The sequence below is a fragment of the Vanessa tameamea genome, chromosome Z (genome assembly GCF_037043105.1).
Source record: "Vanessa tameamea isolate UH-Manoa-2023 chromosome Z, ilVanTame1 primary haplotype, whole genome shotgun sequence".
Lineage (NCBI taxonomy): Eukaryota > Metazoa > Arthropoda > Insecta > Lepidoptera > Nymphalidae > Vanessa > Vanessa tameamea.
The window spans coordinates 6,058,312-6,076,214 of NC_087341.1; the positions used below are offsets into that span (position 1 = coordinate 6,058,312).

Here is a 17,903-nt window from a genome sequence, read left to right on the forward strand (position 1 = left end):
CTGAAAGTATTTTCTTTCTGAATAAATTTATTGTGTTGTTTATTTTAAAAAATCATTAAAGATCCGTTTTGTGAGATGAGTTTCTATAAATTTTAAATCGGAGTTAATATAGAGCTGTCGATAACTTTACCGACGCTCAAATCTACGTTACCCGTCATACTATTCACATTTTAACAAGTTAACATAGTATGGTAACGTAAATAGTCATGGTCTGCATACGTTGCAATGCCTCTTTAATTTTTTTTGTAAGTCGCGTGTATATGGACTCTACAAATATATTTAAAATAATATTGTAAATGCCAAAGTAACTCTGTCCGTGTATCAGTATGTCTGTTGCTTTATCAAACCACTGAATCGAATTTCATGAAATTTGGAATGAAGCAAGCTTGAACTCTAAGAGAAGAAAGGCTACTTGTTTAGGCTTAACACTGGATTCTAATAGCTAAAACCCTAGTTACTCCCTTTTTTGTTTGTATCGAATCTTAAGATCAAACGACGTATAATAAAATAAACACACGAGTACGTACTCTCTAAAATCGATTCAGCTGTGTTTCAGTTATTTTTTCATTAAATGGGCAGCACAAAAGTCACAGCAAGTATAAGTATCCCTGGTTGAATATAACGACATCTCCGTTAGAAGTTAGGACCTTATCCCACCACTCTGCTCCCATGGGAATTGGAATAAACATATAACAGATTTTCATCCAAAACATCCAGGTTTCTTAGCGATGTTTACCTATCACGCATATAACAATTTGGCGGTGCGGATTTGCACAAAAATTTGCATATTAAATGAGGTTATCGTTTAAAATAAAAGTTATATCAGTTATATTTAAACTATATCGTACAAACAAATGATATATAGAAACTCATCTTGTATCATTATTGTACGATAAAACTACTTAAGTATTTTTTTAAACCGAACAAAGGTAATTGAGCGAGCGATTACATTGAATACCTGCTATTTTAGAAAACTTTTCACAGGATGCATTTATGTACATGGTACGCAAAGTGTCTGACAATAGCATTATTTTGAATTGTATAATCATATGCTTTGATGTTATTAATACCGACTCTCCTGTATCATAAGCAAAATATTATATAAACATTAAGCGTGGTACTTTTTAGACGCGCCATTGAATTATAAACATTTTTTTTGTGAAAAAAAAAAACAAAGGTTTATTAAATCCCGAATTTCAGGTAACTGCGTAAGTCAGAGGGTTGAGGGGTTAACAAAGATCTTGCTTTAGTCTAATCTTAAAGTCGTAAAAATATAATTTGCTCCATATATTTTGACGAGATGGACAAACACGAAAGATACTTCAAATAGACTGACCAGACGAAGTTTTCGACGAAAAATACAAACATTAAAAAAGTTACTTTAAATATAAGTGAAACCATGCCTTATTAATTAAGAACAAAAAAAAAAAAAGATAATGTGTATTATTGACAGTAATTTCTATCTTAGAATACTAAAAATGCAGCACACAATACCCATAATAACAAGACTCCCTCCATCGTATCGCCTTGAACTATTGATTAGATTATAATTTATGTATTTGAAACGAATACATGACTCACGTTATGAAAATAAAAAATGTTTCGTTATGTTAAAGTAATTTTATATGACAGCGTTGGCCGCGATGCCGCGCTGCTATATGGTGAAGAAAAGCAACCAGCGTCATGATGGTCCGCCCCCCTGCAGCCCGACAGAGGCCAGCGTGGCTCCGCCTTGCTACAGCCCCTCTGAGGACACGGCTACCACAGGTAATTGTTTATATATAACCCTTTACTTCGACCTTTAAATATATAAGTAGTGCAAAATGACAGTGACGTTGAAAACTTATAGATTTGATGAAAAGAAAATACCCTCTTAACGTAAGGTAATTGGAGATACTTAATGACGAAATATTTCACTGTAAAGAAACATGATATTACATACCTCGTGTATGATCGTTTTTTTTATTAAAAATTTTGTTGCTAAGAATTTGTTTCTTATAGGCACTATACCTCGTCTATTTTCTTGTGAAAAATGTAATAGTCATTGGAATCTTTCATCTAAGCGAACAGAGTTTCGTTCGACAATTTATAAAAGAAGAAACCCCGTACCTACATCAAAGGAAACTTCGAAACGATACATACACCAATCATAAACTTCATGTTTGTTATAAAAATAATTTTAACAGGCTTCATTGTGCATTGCATGTATCAATGCCATGGTACGTACGATATTGACTTAACGAAAACAGCATTATGAGTAAAATCGTTAACGTAACACAAAAGAGTGATAACTCTCGGTCATAGTAAATACGCTTTCATTTTTCAAAACTTTAAATGCATTCCTACTCGTGGATGATGCATAAAACATATTCCACTAATTTCAGCTGTACGCTGTAAGTACCCACTTGTTCCACGTGTACTAGGGATGAGCAACTTTGTTATAACTACACGTATAAACCTATCTCACTGAACGCTGTTCATAACTGCATAAATGTTAAGTGTTTATATTTGTACAGCTTAGAGCGGGGACATCTATTGACTAAGCGTCTAACATTGATGAAATGGATGCAACCTTTATGACGCTAATTAGGCTTTCGCCATTGATTTTCTACTAGTATGTGGTAAAGTTAGTTCATGTGCGAATTTAGTTCATTGTAGATCAAACGTAAATGCAATTGAAATTTAATTTGGCTGTTTGTATTTGTCTATCCAATTAAATCCGTGGAAACTCGATGATGATATAAATTGTTTTAACTTATTCACGTATATCAAATATTACAAAATGGTGTACGTGCTTTTGCACGCAGGGCTTACGTGACGTAAAAGCTGCAAATATATATCAATGAGCACCGCTCGATTCTGTTTTTGTTTTTTTGAAAAATCGATGTAAGAATTAAGGTGTTTTAGAATCGAAAGCATCCCAAACAATTGCGTAATTTAATTGTTGGTTTACTAACCTGATGTCTTATTTCTTTGGTTTGAACAAAATAATTAATAAATAATTCTCTCTTTTTTTATCACTAAGTTTTTGTTTATTTTATTTGTAAAAGCACACTTACAATGTACGAACAAAGCATTTAAATATTACCTAACATAACAATAATAAAATAGTTAATATGCATGTCATTACAGCACTTCTAGATTCATGTCAAAATAATTAAAAAACTTAACTCAATATACATTTAATAATAGTTAAATAACTTATTTCTAAAGATTGAGAGACAGTCGTAAAAATGTCATTGCCAGGAACAGATTTAAGAATATTGTTATATCTATCACACAACCTTACCAAAGTGGCCGATATAACCAGCGTAGGGGTATAAGTCCTAGAGAAAACCGATCTCAGTTTACTCACGTTTTTTTCCAAACTGGTTATCTTATTGTTGACAATACTGAGTAGAAAACTAAGTTCTAAAATTTCGCGCCCACTCCGAAGATAAATCAAAATAAATTTTGCCATCATTATCTGTGGGAAAATTCTTTTTCATGAACAACAAGATGTTTCGGCAAAGCTCGTTGAGTACTCTCAATACGCTGAGAGTACTTAATCTATTGTGCAAGCCCATTTAGGCATGTATCACCCTTTCATCAGATATTCTACCGCCAAACTGCGTTGAAGGGTGTGTAAGGAATAAAAGATATGACATCTTAGCTCCTCTGGTTGATGGTGAATTGGCGATGTAAAGAATAGTTAATATTTGTTACAGCGCCAATCCCATGAGCGGTGCTGACCATTTAACAACAGGTGGCCTGCAAATTACATTTGAAAAATAAATATAGAGTCACAATTAGTTACAAATACGTGAAAACCAATATGAAATAAAGTCGTATCTTATGATGCTTTTTTAAATTTAGCAAATCCTAATAATGTACCAGTTTTGATAAAATCTTTTCATTCAATAAATATAAATTGACTACAGAATCGTTTGTCACTAAAAGATAAACAAACGCGTTACTAAAATCCTTGGAGTGATATTCATGAAAAAGGTTTCTGACATTATTTGCAGTAGCCAGAAACATGATATAAAACCAACATATTATATGTCATTTATTCTTGTTAAGTAAACCAAAATCTTTCTTATTTACGAGTACTATTACACAAAAAAAATAAACTATAATAAAAAAATCACAAATATTTTCATACGTTACGTTTATAGAAAATCTTTCTATTAATTAGTTTTCGTGTACTTAAATTCATTCTACCAGGTCCTTTTCGTACCTGAATAGTTATTCCGATATAAACGCCGGCTATCTGTTGAGCTTCATGAAAGACATCTTCATTTACATCCGTGTCATTATTCTCAGGACGCGCGTTTCTATTGACAATACAAAGAACTGACTCTCTAATATAAATAACTAGTCTTCTCTAAAGGTATATTTTTGTTAACGATAGTGATAACAAAAATCATGGCACGTGCTACAATGATATCTATGTTTAACTCAATAATTGCATATGCGACCTATCTCTATTCATAATAATATCCTTTTTACAAATAAATGTTACATTTACATTTTACATTTCCTCTAATATTAACAGCAACACTTATTATTTTGGTTAATATGGAAACTTATTTCACGGAAATACTTTTTCCGAGATAGGCCAATGGTTAGAACGCGTACATCTTAACCAAAGATTTCGGGTTCAAACCCAGGCAGGCACCACTGAATTTTCATGTGCTTAATTTGTGTTTATAATTAATCTCGTGCTCGATGGTGAAGGAAAACATCGTGAGGAAACCTGCATGTTTCTAATTTCAACGAAATTCTGCCACATGTGTATTCCACCAAACCGCATTGGAGCAGCGTGGTGGAATATGCTCCATACTTTCTCCTCAAAGGGAGAGGAGGCCTTAGCCCAGCAGTGGGAAATTTACAGGCTGTTTATGTTATTCGTAACCTTTGTAAGGGCTATTTAAAAAAAATAAAAGTAAATAAACCATACCACTATCTCATTAATTTTATTTAAGTAATTAATTTTCGTACACATTTTTCACGCTCAAATAGTATACGTAAAATCTTCAACATCTTAAGCAAATTGATTTCAACTGTCGCTGGAAGCTAGCGTCAGCAATTTTATGAGCGCTATGAATAGGTGCTAAGAGCAAATTGAAATCCTTCCAATCCTGTAAAAAATATCCTTTATCCGAAACAGCACTTCGGTATGTGTGGTTGTTTAGTAATATAATTATCTCCAAATGGTAGGGGCATTTTATTTAAAGTCTGTTTGTCAATGTTAAATCTATCTGAACTTTAGGTAAAAGCTTATTGTACTCAGAAGTAACGTTCGTATTTATCAGTCGCATGATTTCTTAATATAATTTTTAAATACACCCTTGAGTAATTCCACGGTTATGCGTTTTCCATGGTTACGTTTTATGTATTTATTAATTATATCTACATTTAAATAAATAGAACGTATAGAGGTGTTTGGGCAATTATTATGTATTTAAAATATAATCAAAGGCGCTTTTTACTCGTTAAAAGCATTTGACATTTATTTTTTATTTCAGTACTAGTCCTTTTCTATACAAGCTGTAGCCGGTTACAACAAAATTTGTAAATTTTCTTTTAAGATGCAGCTTTCTATACCTAACGATGGACGAATATTCGTTTTCATTATAGTCTATTCATATTACGCAAACCATATAAACGTAAAAAGTAATTTGTGATTACTGTTAATTTATGATTCGTTTGAAACATCGCTTTTAAAACTAGAGATGTACGGAATGCAACATTTTTCATTTAATTTTATTATTAAAAATCTCAATTTTTTTTGTTTCATGTTTCAGACATAAATTGAAATAATAGAGATTTGTATAAAATAAAAATTAGGATTAAAGTAGTTTGATCGAATGATAAAATCGTCGAACATCCTGTAACATAAATGTTTAAGCTGTCGATTTGTTTTATATAACGAAAAATATATTATAACTATCTACTCCGCACTTGGTTCTCCCGCGTTAAACGGTCCCGCTCTCTCCCCCGCCCCGCAGGCCGTAGCGAAAAGTAAATAGCCTTTAACATTCCCCATAAATTGGGCTCTTAAATGCAAAAAGATTTTTTTAGATTTCTATTAGTGCCGCATTTTAAATGTTAAATTGCAAAAACTATTTTGAAAGTTTCACTTGGTTAAAAAAAATGCATTTATATAAAAATAGCAAATTGCTCTGTCATGGTTCGAGACTGACTAGCAATCCGCTTATCCTCTTCGCAGCAGTTAGTGGATACACATGTGGTAGAATTTCATCCGCGACTTATTGAACCATACATATCCAAAATCGAACCCGCTGTTATCAGTATATACACTGGGCCATGTCCACTTATATAACATTAATAACATTAAACACTCATTTCCATGAAACATTTCCTCTCGAAATAATTTGCATATTACAAATTACAATGATCTGTTTGAAATAAAATATCGTTGATATGTTCGTGTGGGCCGCGCCGTAAAACATTTTGTATTCGGACTAAAACGTACCTGTCATAGTCAATCTATTTCAAAACTGAATCGTATGACAAAGCTTGATATTAAGCTCGTGTAGGTACAAGCATATAAACGTAGTCCATTAACGAATAGGTAAATAATTCAAAGTGCCCAGTGCTCGTTATAGCCGCCCTCGCCCCAAGCAATACGGACGGGAAACATAGTCAGATTTTCAATCATATTAGGTTTCTACGGATTAATTAATATTCCCTAATGGTCTTCATATTCATTGAAAGGCTCCCGATGAAAAAGTTTTTGTTATACAAGTGACACATGCTCAAAGAGAACTATAAAAACTGTAAAAAATGTGGCCTAAACTGGGCGTTCGATGGACTGGCTGATGCGAAACATCGAAATTGACTGGTATTCAATTATTTTTTTTACTTAAATAAAGTATACTTGTGCATAATACTGTACCTCGTTTTAATATTTATATATTCATTTATAATAATAATTACACCTGTCTGAGATAAGTATTATGAAAACACTTAATTAATCTTCGTGTATTGTCAACGCTTCTATCAGTCTATTTTAAAATCAGGCAAAACATTTGAATATAAAGTCAATATCAAAGTACTACAAAATATCAATTAGTCTTTGTGAGAGCCCGCTGTGCTGGATTGATTTACATTGCAGCATTTAACATATACATTTTCTTATATTTGGTTTTAGAGAGTGGAAATCGAGTGCCACCCCTTTAATTTCGTTCAAATGCTCAGGCCGGCTAGAGGGCAGCCGGGGGTCGGGAGGACCTTCCACAAACCTAGTCATTTACATCAAAGCGGACAAAATAGGATGATATTTCTAATATCGCTCTATCAATGTTTATTATTATCATGTAGGTACTTTGTATGTTAAATTAATATTACTTTGATTTTGTCATTTTACAACAGAGGCTAAAAGGTTCGATTGCGATCGATCGTCACCGTCGGATGGACCTAGATCCACCATACGGTGAGTGGTTATCATAAAGTCCTTAAATCGAATATGTGCCAAAAACCCAGGAAACTAAGGTATTAAGTCCCATGTGCCTATAGTTACACTGGCTTACTCTCCTTTCCAAGCGGAACACAACACAACAATACTAAGTATTTCTGATTGGTATTAGAATATGTGATAAGGTATCTGACCTGGATGAGCTTGTACAAAACCTTCCCACCAAGTATAATTCATCGTAAATATCTTTAACGTTCTCTTAAGAAAATATTTATGATTTTATCAATTCTATAATCATTGATTAAGTAATATTATACATTACAACGAAAAAAGTTTGGTTTCGTTCCTCTCACTAGAACGTGTGATTTTTTTTTCGAAAATTTGATTGACATTGCACCGACGTTCAGGTAACTAGAAAATCTAAAATAAAGTAACAAAAACTATTTCGTTATATTTGTTCCACGTTACTTTGAAACCACTTTTTAATTTATGTATGATTTATGCTCTTCGGTTTATTGTAATATTAAAATACTGATACATCTGTCAAGGCATATTAATTATATGAAAGCAAAGAGTTGAAAACAAAATTAAGAGTTGGACAGTTATTAATCACTTAGGATCATTTACACGGATATATTTTCATTTCATTTAAATAGTTAGCAACAGTCACAAGCGAATGGAAGTTTTTGATTTATTTTATTTATTTATCGACAATATACTGTATTATAATCTTCTTACATAGGATCACGAAAAAAATTCTGAGTATTTTGAAATCAAATTTCCAATCAATTTAATGTATTTCAGAAAACCTTTTAAGCTAAATATTATCATACAATAATAACTCAATATATATACAGGCTAGTCATATTGTAAAAAATAGGGACAGGGGCCGTGGGCAACATTATAGTGAAACAACAAAATCTAATACAACTCTCGGTAGTGCGAAACTTAATTTAATTACTAATTATACAGTGTTGTGTCTTTAAAAATTAAAAAAAGATTACGATTACATGATTACATAAGTACATACCTAGTAAGAGTCTTTCTAGGTACCTCGTAAAAGATCGTTGAATTCGCCCTATGCCTACAATGATTTGGTAGTGTGGATTCCATGCCGTGACCGCATATTCGAGGACATCCAGCGATCCATCTTATTAAATATCGCTATGATGCATTTGATTCTCCTGAAGTCAGCTCTGTTACGTGTGATGAAACCCAAAAACGTTCATGCTCTAGTAAGGCTTCTGACCATCTCTACTATCAGTTACGACACCGATATCTCTAATAACTGGGAGTTCCTGGAGTTTCATTCTTTAACGGACTTAAGATTAATTAATTATTATTTATTGCATATAATATTAAATAATTATTGCCTATTAATTATGTTTGTTGTTTATATTAATTATAAGTTTACTATACGGATTGCAAGGTAATTCGACGTTAAAAAGTTTCGCGAAACTAATTGAACCCGTTAAATATGAAAGCATATATTTCAAAAATCTACCAGTTAGTTCCTATGACTGCAAATAAAATAATCAGTTAGGAATTGACGACGAAAATTGCCTCTTGCATATTTTATATTTTATAAAGGTTAACTACGACTAAAGAATAAATAATTCAGCCACTTCTGGTTTTTGCACAGCTGTTAAAATCACAACGACGTTGACGTCATTTCTAAATAATGGACGGTTCGTGTAGTTTCAAATATAAGCTGCAACGAAACATATCTGAAAATATAGGAAATAAAATTGGAAACGTTGAAAGGGTTATTAAGTTCTATTTTAGTTTTCATCTACAGACATGATTGAAATGTGATGTGATCTGTATGTGTTAATGTGACTGCTTCTTATTTTGCCATAATTGTGGGCATATGTAGTATTTACCATCAGGTGACCCATATGCTCCTCCACCATTTGTATATAAGAGTCGAGAAGCCGAGCGGGAATCTTTCTTTCCTAGTTCAGCAAGTCCTCTGAGAGGGCCAGGTTAACCAGGACGCAGCGTTTGCTGAGTAATAATACTCTGTCCACCTGGCATTTGTAGCTCATCGCTGTCGCTACACATCCGAACTTATTCAGGTATTTACCAAAACAACCGTGATCGTCCATTACCTATATGAGTCGGGTGGTTTCAGTCTTCACGTCGTGGCATCGCCTCGAGCTTACTCAGATGAGTCGTACATTTGTTGGCTAAAAACCACGCGACCTCTGATTTAGTCAGCTATAACAGTGGTTATATTCATGGGAGACGCTGGACTCAGATAAGATATATTTGTTTATGTCAATATTATATGTCCTATTAGTGGGATGCAAATAGAAAATGGCAATTAATGTTTTATGCGCTTCTAATTTTTATATATTAATAAGTAAGATGTTCCCTAAAAAAATAAGCTGAAAAAACTGTTTATTGTGAAGTTGAAAGAAGATCAAGAAGTTAAAACTAGCAGTTTTACATCCGATGACAGTTACACTTGAAAAATATTTACGATTTTAATATTTTCGTTTAAGAAATGGTTGGAATACCTACACGAAGAGAATTTAATCTACTATGTAATCTAAATTTAATATAATACTAATATATTTTACTATGAATATGAGAAATTTTAATACATAATTTTGTAAAAGTGCATATACAAGCTAGCAACTTGCCCAGGCTTCGTACGGGGGGAATTTATTAACAAAGATAATGAGAAGTGAGTGCGCTTGGCAAAAAAAGTGCTTTTTTTATTTAGAAACATATATCAAAATTTGTCCACGGCTTATAGATTCAAATTTTAACTGCCAAGGTTAAAATTTTATTGTTACAGCTCGTTATTCGACGACCCATTTCACAGCGAACGTTTTTCGTTGCACATAATGTGGAAACGGTGAAATTTTCTGTACTATTCGTTCAAATGTTATAGTGTAAAAAACAATTTAATCTAAATTTATAACTATATTTTTATCGTCTATTTTTATATTATATTAAATGCCCAAGGTAACTAATATTAATATCTGAATAAGTAATAATGAATTGGAGAAAATGCCTCGTAAATAACCTTTGATCTTTTACTAATCATATCATGATATCATGTACCTTAGCGATGGACACATGTTATTGTGGACTTTTTGTAGACGTTTGTAGGACCTACAATTTTCTCTTATATTGTTTTGATCTATCTCCGAAATTCTGGACAACCCTAGTCATGTAAGCGCACGGAAATAGCTTTTGAGATACGTTATTACAGTTCAGCACTTTGGTACGAAATATTTATGAATACTACCCTCGTTAATCGCTCTTTTTATATATATTTTTGAAATTTATTGATTTATTTAGAAGGATCAAGCGGACATTACTTTGTTTTATATAATTTAGAACAAAAATAAAAATACTAAAATTATTATAAACTGGACGATCTAGTGTACGAATGCAAAATAAAAAAATAAAAATGTCACTCATATAAAAAAAGAACGAATTGTAGAATATATATTACAGATAACCATCTATAGAAGCAAGACTTTTATATCGTATTTAAAGGTACGTTACCTAATAACGTCTCAATTCCGCTAATATCTTATGTGGGACACGAGTGACACTGCCGCAGCATCAATGCGGACGCGATGTCTCGTTTTAATTAGATACGAGTAAAGATAAATGATAGAAATGACACCGATTTAAGTAGCGTATATATTGATTATTTCTTAAACCCATGTCAAAGCAAGTAAGGGAGCAAAATATTCTTAATTGAATCCGTGATCATAATATAGTATCATTACTAAAACTCATCATAATAATAAATAACTCAAATAAAAAATCATAAGAATAATAAATATTTTCTATCGTTTGTATAAAAAAAATATTTTATAATTTAATTTATAAATATATATATTTTAAATTTCAATGTGAAATGTTAAATTATAAATTTCCTGAATAATTCCAATTGTTTTTTTGTTGTTTCAAGACAAAAGGCTCAGAACCTTTTGAATGATTATTATAATTGAAGTTTTATTCCATCGCTTTTATAATAAATATTCAAAATATGTACAATAAATTTCGATGTTTACGTATTATATATACCTACGGAGAGAGAAAGAGAGACCAATAAAGTTTTAACTTTGATCTATTCGTTCAAATTACTCTGTAAATTATAATTTTTTAAAATAAATTCTTAAATTATAGCTTAGTATGTTTTAAGGTTTATACAATTAAATCGCAGAATAACTGAAGTTTTTGTTTATAATATATATATGAATATATCTTCTTTACATAGTATAAAACGAAGTCGCTTTCTCTGTCGCTATGTCCCTTTGTATGCTTAAAGCTTTAAAACAGGAGGGAATTTTGGATATTCTACCCCTAAATGGGTGAAATAGGGGTTGAAAGTTCGTATGGAATTTTTTAAGTTAGAAACATGAAACTTTATTTTTGGAATACTGATTAAAAAGGAGTAGATACTTATTTAAGTGTTCGTGCATATTCTACCCCTACGGTGATATAAGGGTTGAAAGTTTGTATAGAAGTCCGTCATTTTTAAGATAGAATCATGAAACTTTATTTTTGGGATACTGATAAAAATTGAGTAAATATGTATTTAAGCGTTTCTAAATAATCTACCATTAAGGGGGTGAAATAAGGGTTGAAAGTTTTTATGGGAGCTAGTCATTTTTTAAGTTACAAACATAAAATTTTATTTTTGAGATACTGATTAAAAAGGAGTAGATACTTATTTAAGTGTTTCTGCATATTCTACCCCTACGGGGGTGATATAAGGGTTGAAAGTTTGTATAGAAGTCCGTCATTTTTAAGATAGAAGCATGAAACTTTATTTTTGAGCTACTGATTAAAAATGAGTAGATACGTATTTAAGCCTTTCTTGATATTTTAGGCCTAAAGGGAAAAATAGGTGTTAACATTTCGTATTCAGGTTAGTCTGGAAGTCTGTCATTTTGAAGTTAGAAGCTCGAAATTTTATTCTTGGGCTACCGATTAAAAATGAGTTGATTCACATTTAAGCGTTTCTGGATATTCTACCCTAAGGACTGAAATACACACCAATGTGGTATACAAAGAGGTATTACATTAACGTAACATTTAAGTTCATTTTTAAATATATTCATATTCTACGTGGGCAAAGCCGCGGGTAACAGCTAGTATATATATATATGTCGCATCCTCCGCACGTTCGGGCTCAGATCGCTCTTCCTCCATTACTCGGTGCTCAAATAAACCCGTTAACGGACTTCTCAATATCTTATTTTACGGAATCAAATCGGTAATAACAAATGAATGAATAACAGCTCCCTCAAAAATGAAGTGTTGCCGTTTCGCAAAATCGATTCCAACCAATTGTCCACTTAACATTTCGATATCGATAATTTATTAACTAGCAACACCGAGGCATAGTTCTTGATCGTAATAGCAAATGGCGTTGCTCGTTCCTTGACATATATATATATTCATATTTATTGCTTCAATCAAAGTAATGTATTGGGGTTTAGCTCCAAACAATATACTCGAATGATAACAAACAGATAAATGGACCACTTTTTCCCCAATTCAGTGAACCGATCAACGAATTCTGATTATTTTCACTGCGTTTTAAAACAACAGCAAGGTTACAAAGGATTTAAAAACTAACGTAATATAACTCTCGACATTTTCAGATTTAAGCTCATAAGTAATATCATGTTAAAAGTTTCGTTTATTTCATACTCGTATAGAAAGCAATACTTTATATTTCGAATATGAATAGGCTTTTTAACCTGGATAAAACACTAATAGCCTTAAGCAAATACTTTTTTCAATGCTTATAAATGAAGTTAACGTATTGAATTTGACTTATGCCTAAGTTGCATTTATTATATTTATTATATTTTTGACAACAATCCCAAATTAATTTAAGTATCACTTATACTGTGCTTCAAATTATTTCGCATCATATAGTCGTCGCGATTCTTTCTTTTCTTTCCACACGGTTATTGCTTCTTATGCTCCATACATCTTCTAAAGCCAAGAACCAACTGAAGAGTTCAAGAGGATTTTTGGAATTTTAAAAATCGGACTGATTTTGATAAAAATCATTTACAATTATTACAAGAAAGCAAGCTCAACGAAAGAGTCATCATCATTCGTTGAACTTATCCGTTGTTTACGAAAATAGTTTATTAAGCAAGAAAGAACTAAATAATTTGTAAAAAAATATAATTTTTGCTAAAAGTAAACTTATAGACATTTCGCATCATATAATGCCTGTCAGCAAATGAACTACATTTATTAAATTTCAATATTATATTCAATAAAAAAGTTTAAACTTTAAGCGGAAACGAGTTTTTACGATTTACCTTCGTCATTTCAATTCACAGACGTTTCTGATTTCTTTCGCTGAGCATTTTCCATTTTTATGAATAAGCCCGTGGAATTCAAGAAAAATGTTAATTCAACAAGAAATTATAGTCTTAGTTCGCAAATAAACATCGTGAACGTTGTGTTATTTTTAACCGTAAAGGTTATTGAGGCATTACACAGAACATGAATATTAAAGAAAACAATCTTAACATTAATATACCAGTTGGATTGTAACAATTTTTACAATATAAGTAACGGAGACAAGTAAATGTATTATTATTTATTTATTGGTTAATATTAATTTTCAATATTGGTGTTAACGGTTACGCCAAGCAAAAGTAACATCTTTAGATTAGCAACAATGAATTATGATTGTGTCAAAACTCAAGACAAAATCAGAATTGTAGTGATTTGCTATAAAGCCAACGTCAAAGTTATCAAGGCGAAATCAAAATCAATAGTGTAGTGGTTTACAAGTAAATTATAAATAAAATTAATTAATATTTAAATATGTTACAGTACGAACTTTTCTACGTACGAAGTTTCTGGTTCGAATAAATGTTAACTGGAAATACGCGCGTTATTTGATTAATGACTTAGTTCATCCAGGAAATTAAAATTATAAGAGAATGTGGTTCTTGGATTGAGGTATAGTTATAGATCTATTCACTCACGAAGGTATGCCCCCCTCTAGTCTACTACTAGTACTAGTCTCAGTTGCCTCACGCACACTAAGACATCTTGCGACATATTGCACGACCGGCGCTCACTCACGCCGATAATAATTTAATGTAAAAGGGCACGCCATCGTGAGTTGATAGATCTGTATTTCGCGGTCAACTTGTTAAATTAGCCATTCAATAAAACGCCTACGTAGGCGTTCCTTCCGCCTAGGAGACGTCTCCTAGAGTGTTTATAAGAAAACAAAGGAAGATCGCGAAGTGGGTGCAGCACCTCCGTGTACGCACTTATGTACAATAATGGCAAACAACAACTCTATGGCGGCCAGATGCTAATAAAAATAGAGCCAAAAAGCGAGCTTTTATCAATGGCCCAACTTTAGTCAGAAGGAGCTTTTGCAAATGTTTGGTTGTAAACTCTTCTCTGACCCCTTGCGAGTTCTCTACGAAGTTGCCTAACTTTCTTTGGTAGGCTATTGTTTTCCCCTTACAATTTCTCACTTGCTGTTCTGTTGTGTACAAACCAAACGCTTGACGGCTCTCATGCGTCTACGGCCCCAAGGTCACGCCCTATCTTTTATAACCCGGATGGTGGAGCTAAGGGAGACGACGCTTTCGACGTCTCCGCCATGCGGTATCGGTCTTTTCCCGTTCGCACTCCGCTGTCTCCTTCTGAACCATGATGGTCTGACAGAAGGAGGTTACGGCCCTCTACGCCGAAGCTGGATAAGCCTAGCGTAACTCAGCGTGGGTATCCGTCGGTACCGTGGCGTAAATCACAGCAGCAACTGAATCAGCATGCATCGTCTTACGCTGCGACAACATTCCTGATTCAGGATTCATTTTATATGATTTTTTATATGAATTCTGAATAACTCTCAATCCTACACATGTGTATAAAACGTCACATGTATGGGTTTACGATCTGGGACGTCAGTAGTTTACCATATACGTGTCCAGCAGCAGTCTATGCTATTCCCTCAACAAAGCAGATGGGAATCCCTCAATAAGTGCCATACAGTCTCTCAAAACTCACACAGTCAACTCTGCTCTGCTTACTGTCAGAGAAGTGTCAGGAATAACCCTATGATGCCATCGTCGCGTCAGTCGTAAGTGATGGCCGGTAAGCACTCCTGAGAATAATTAAACGTTCCGTGTCATGTTAACTGCGCATCGGTGTTGTTGAATTTGTATCAGATATACCTAAATAATTATCGAAACGGGAAAATCGTTTATCTACATTTTATTAAAATATTGTGTTTATTACAATAAATTTTACTTAAAAAAAACTTTTTTATGTTATTAGAACTCAGACCATGAAATATTCACCTTTCGGTAATTGGCAATCATATCAATCGATCGATAAAAGATTATATAGATGATAAAAAAGCGTGGAGTTAATGCTTGTTGACTTCGAAGTTACGACGAATCTTCACATCGTCGATCCCACAGTGCCTTAAGACGAAAGTCTTCAACCAGTGCGTCCTACCCGTCATGACATACGGAGCCGAAACGTGGACACTCACGACAAAGCTGGTCCACCGGGTTAAAGTCGCTCAGCGTGCTATGGAAAGGGCTATGCTCGGAGTATCTCTGAGGGATCGCATCAGAAATGAGGTGATCCGTCAGAGAACCAAGGTCATCGATATAGCCCACCGGATTAGTAAGCTGAAGTGGCAGTGGGCTGGCCATATTTGTCGTAGAACCGATAACCGTTGGGGAAAACGTGTTCTAGAGTGGAGACCGCGTCTCGGCAAACGTAGTGTAGGACGTCCTCAGGCACGGTGGGGTGACGATTTGCGCAAGACGGCTGGCAGGAGCTGGATGCGAGTTGCCGAAGAAAGATCACAGTGGCGTGCATTTGGAGAGGCCTATGTCCAGCAGTGGACGAATGCGGGCTGATGTGTGTGTGTGTGTGTGTGTGTGTGACTTCCAGGCAGGATATATAACGTACATATATAATTGTATTTAACGTACATATATAAATGTAATTTAGATGTCGAAAAAGAGTAACTACTGAGTTTCTTGCGGGCTGTTCTCGGTATAATCTACATTCCAAATCGGTGAGAACTTAACTTAATATAGTTTATTAAAGAACGATTCAAAAGAGCTTGTAAAAGCCTACTTGAATAAAGTATATTTTGATTTTGGTGGCGTGGACCAGGAAATGTTACGATCTAACCGTCTTTGTTTCAAATATTCAAAATATAATTTTGTTTACTATTACTTTTAAATGTGATTCGATGCAATAAATGAAATACATAAGCTTTGTTATATCGATATTGATGTAATAAATGTTACTCACCGTTGTATATTTTTTATTATAGGAATTGAAGTATTTATTTCTGACAGATACAAAGCTACTACGTAGTAGTTAGAACGATACAAGAGATTATAGAGTCTCGAGCGCTGAGTTGCTTATAATCGGGTAGTTTTGAAAGGTAATTATTTCCTACGTCAAATAGATTGAACATAACGACGTAACAATGAACTGCTATTAAATGATAGGATTACGATAAAGTGACTGAAGTTTCATCCTTCCGGTGGTGCCGAACAACACGTTCGCTTGTTTGTTAGAGAAAAATAATTTTTAAACAAACTCAAAAGCTCTTGGATATGATTGAAAGTATTATTTTAAATAAAGTTAGAAGTCACCCAATATTGTGTTTATCAAGAAGATGATTAAATTGTAATTAAAAGTACAGTGATAGTGAAACTATAAAGAGAAACTAATGTATTTATGTTTCGTCCTCTATGTGTTTACGAAACCATTCATCTTATTATAATGAAACTTTGTTAAGTTGTTCTACGTACGTCCAGAAAGGATCCTGGCTCAAATTTTTGGAACTTAGTTATTTTACGCGTCTTACAATAGAGTGAACTGGCAGAAATCGTCACATGAGAAAGTGTTCTGCCCCCTCCAAGAGACTTTTTTCTCTCATTGTCTTTCTCTCTTACTTCTTTTCTATTTTATTCGGTTTATATAATATTATTTAAACTTACTTTTTAGGATTTTTAATAACAATTTAATTTATTGATATTTAATACTAATGTTGTGATTTGTATTTATTAACATAAGAATTGATAACATTAAGTGCATAAATATATACAAATATGAATTAAAAATAGTTACTGTATAAATCTTGTCCGCGTGGAATGGTGGCAAGAAATACACTACTAGCTACTAGCAGCATTTCCCCGTTGAATCGCAATTCCGATCCTCTGGGCTAAAAACGAATCGCCCTCCTGTCACCAGTGGAGGCAATAAGGCGAGGTGTTATACTTTTGATGAAGCTTTTTGCAAATGAGACAAAAAAGTAATTTGACATAAGACACGAATATTTAGATCTTTTTATTGCTTTAGCTTTTTCCGCAGCGGCACCGGCTCCTAACATTGTTTCTCGGATATGAGACGGGGCCAACGTGTCAACGCCTGTAGCGTCCCACACAAGGGCCCGTCCTCGTTCCCAGGGAAC

The 17,903-nt window shown here is 33.3% G+C and overlaps 1 protein-coding gene across 1 annotated transcript in view; it reads left to right on the forward strand.

The window, feature by feature from the left end:
* Nucleotides 1-17,903, forward strand: part of LOC113395978 (zinc finger protein SNAI2-like) — a 57,228-nt gene that overhangs the window by 32,727 nt on the left and 6,598 nt on the right. The window contains exon 2 of the mRNA XM_026633739.2: nucleotides 1,633-1,767. Coding sequence (XP_026489524.1) covers nucleotides 1,644-1,767 — 124 coding nt within the window. The 5' untranslated portion in view covers nucleotides 1,633-1,643. The remainder of the gene's footprint in view (nucleotides 1-1,632; nucleotides 1,768-17,903) is intronic.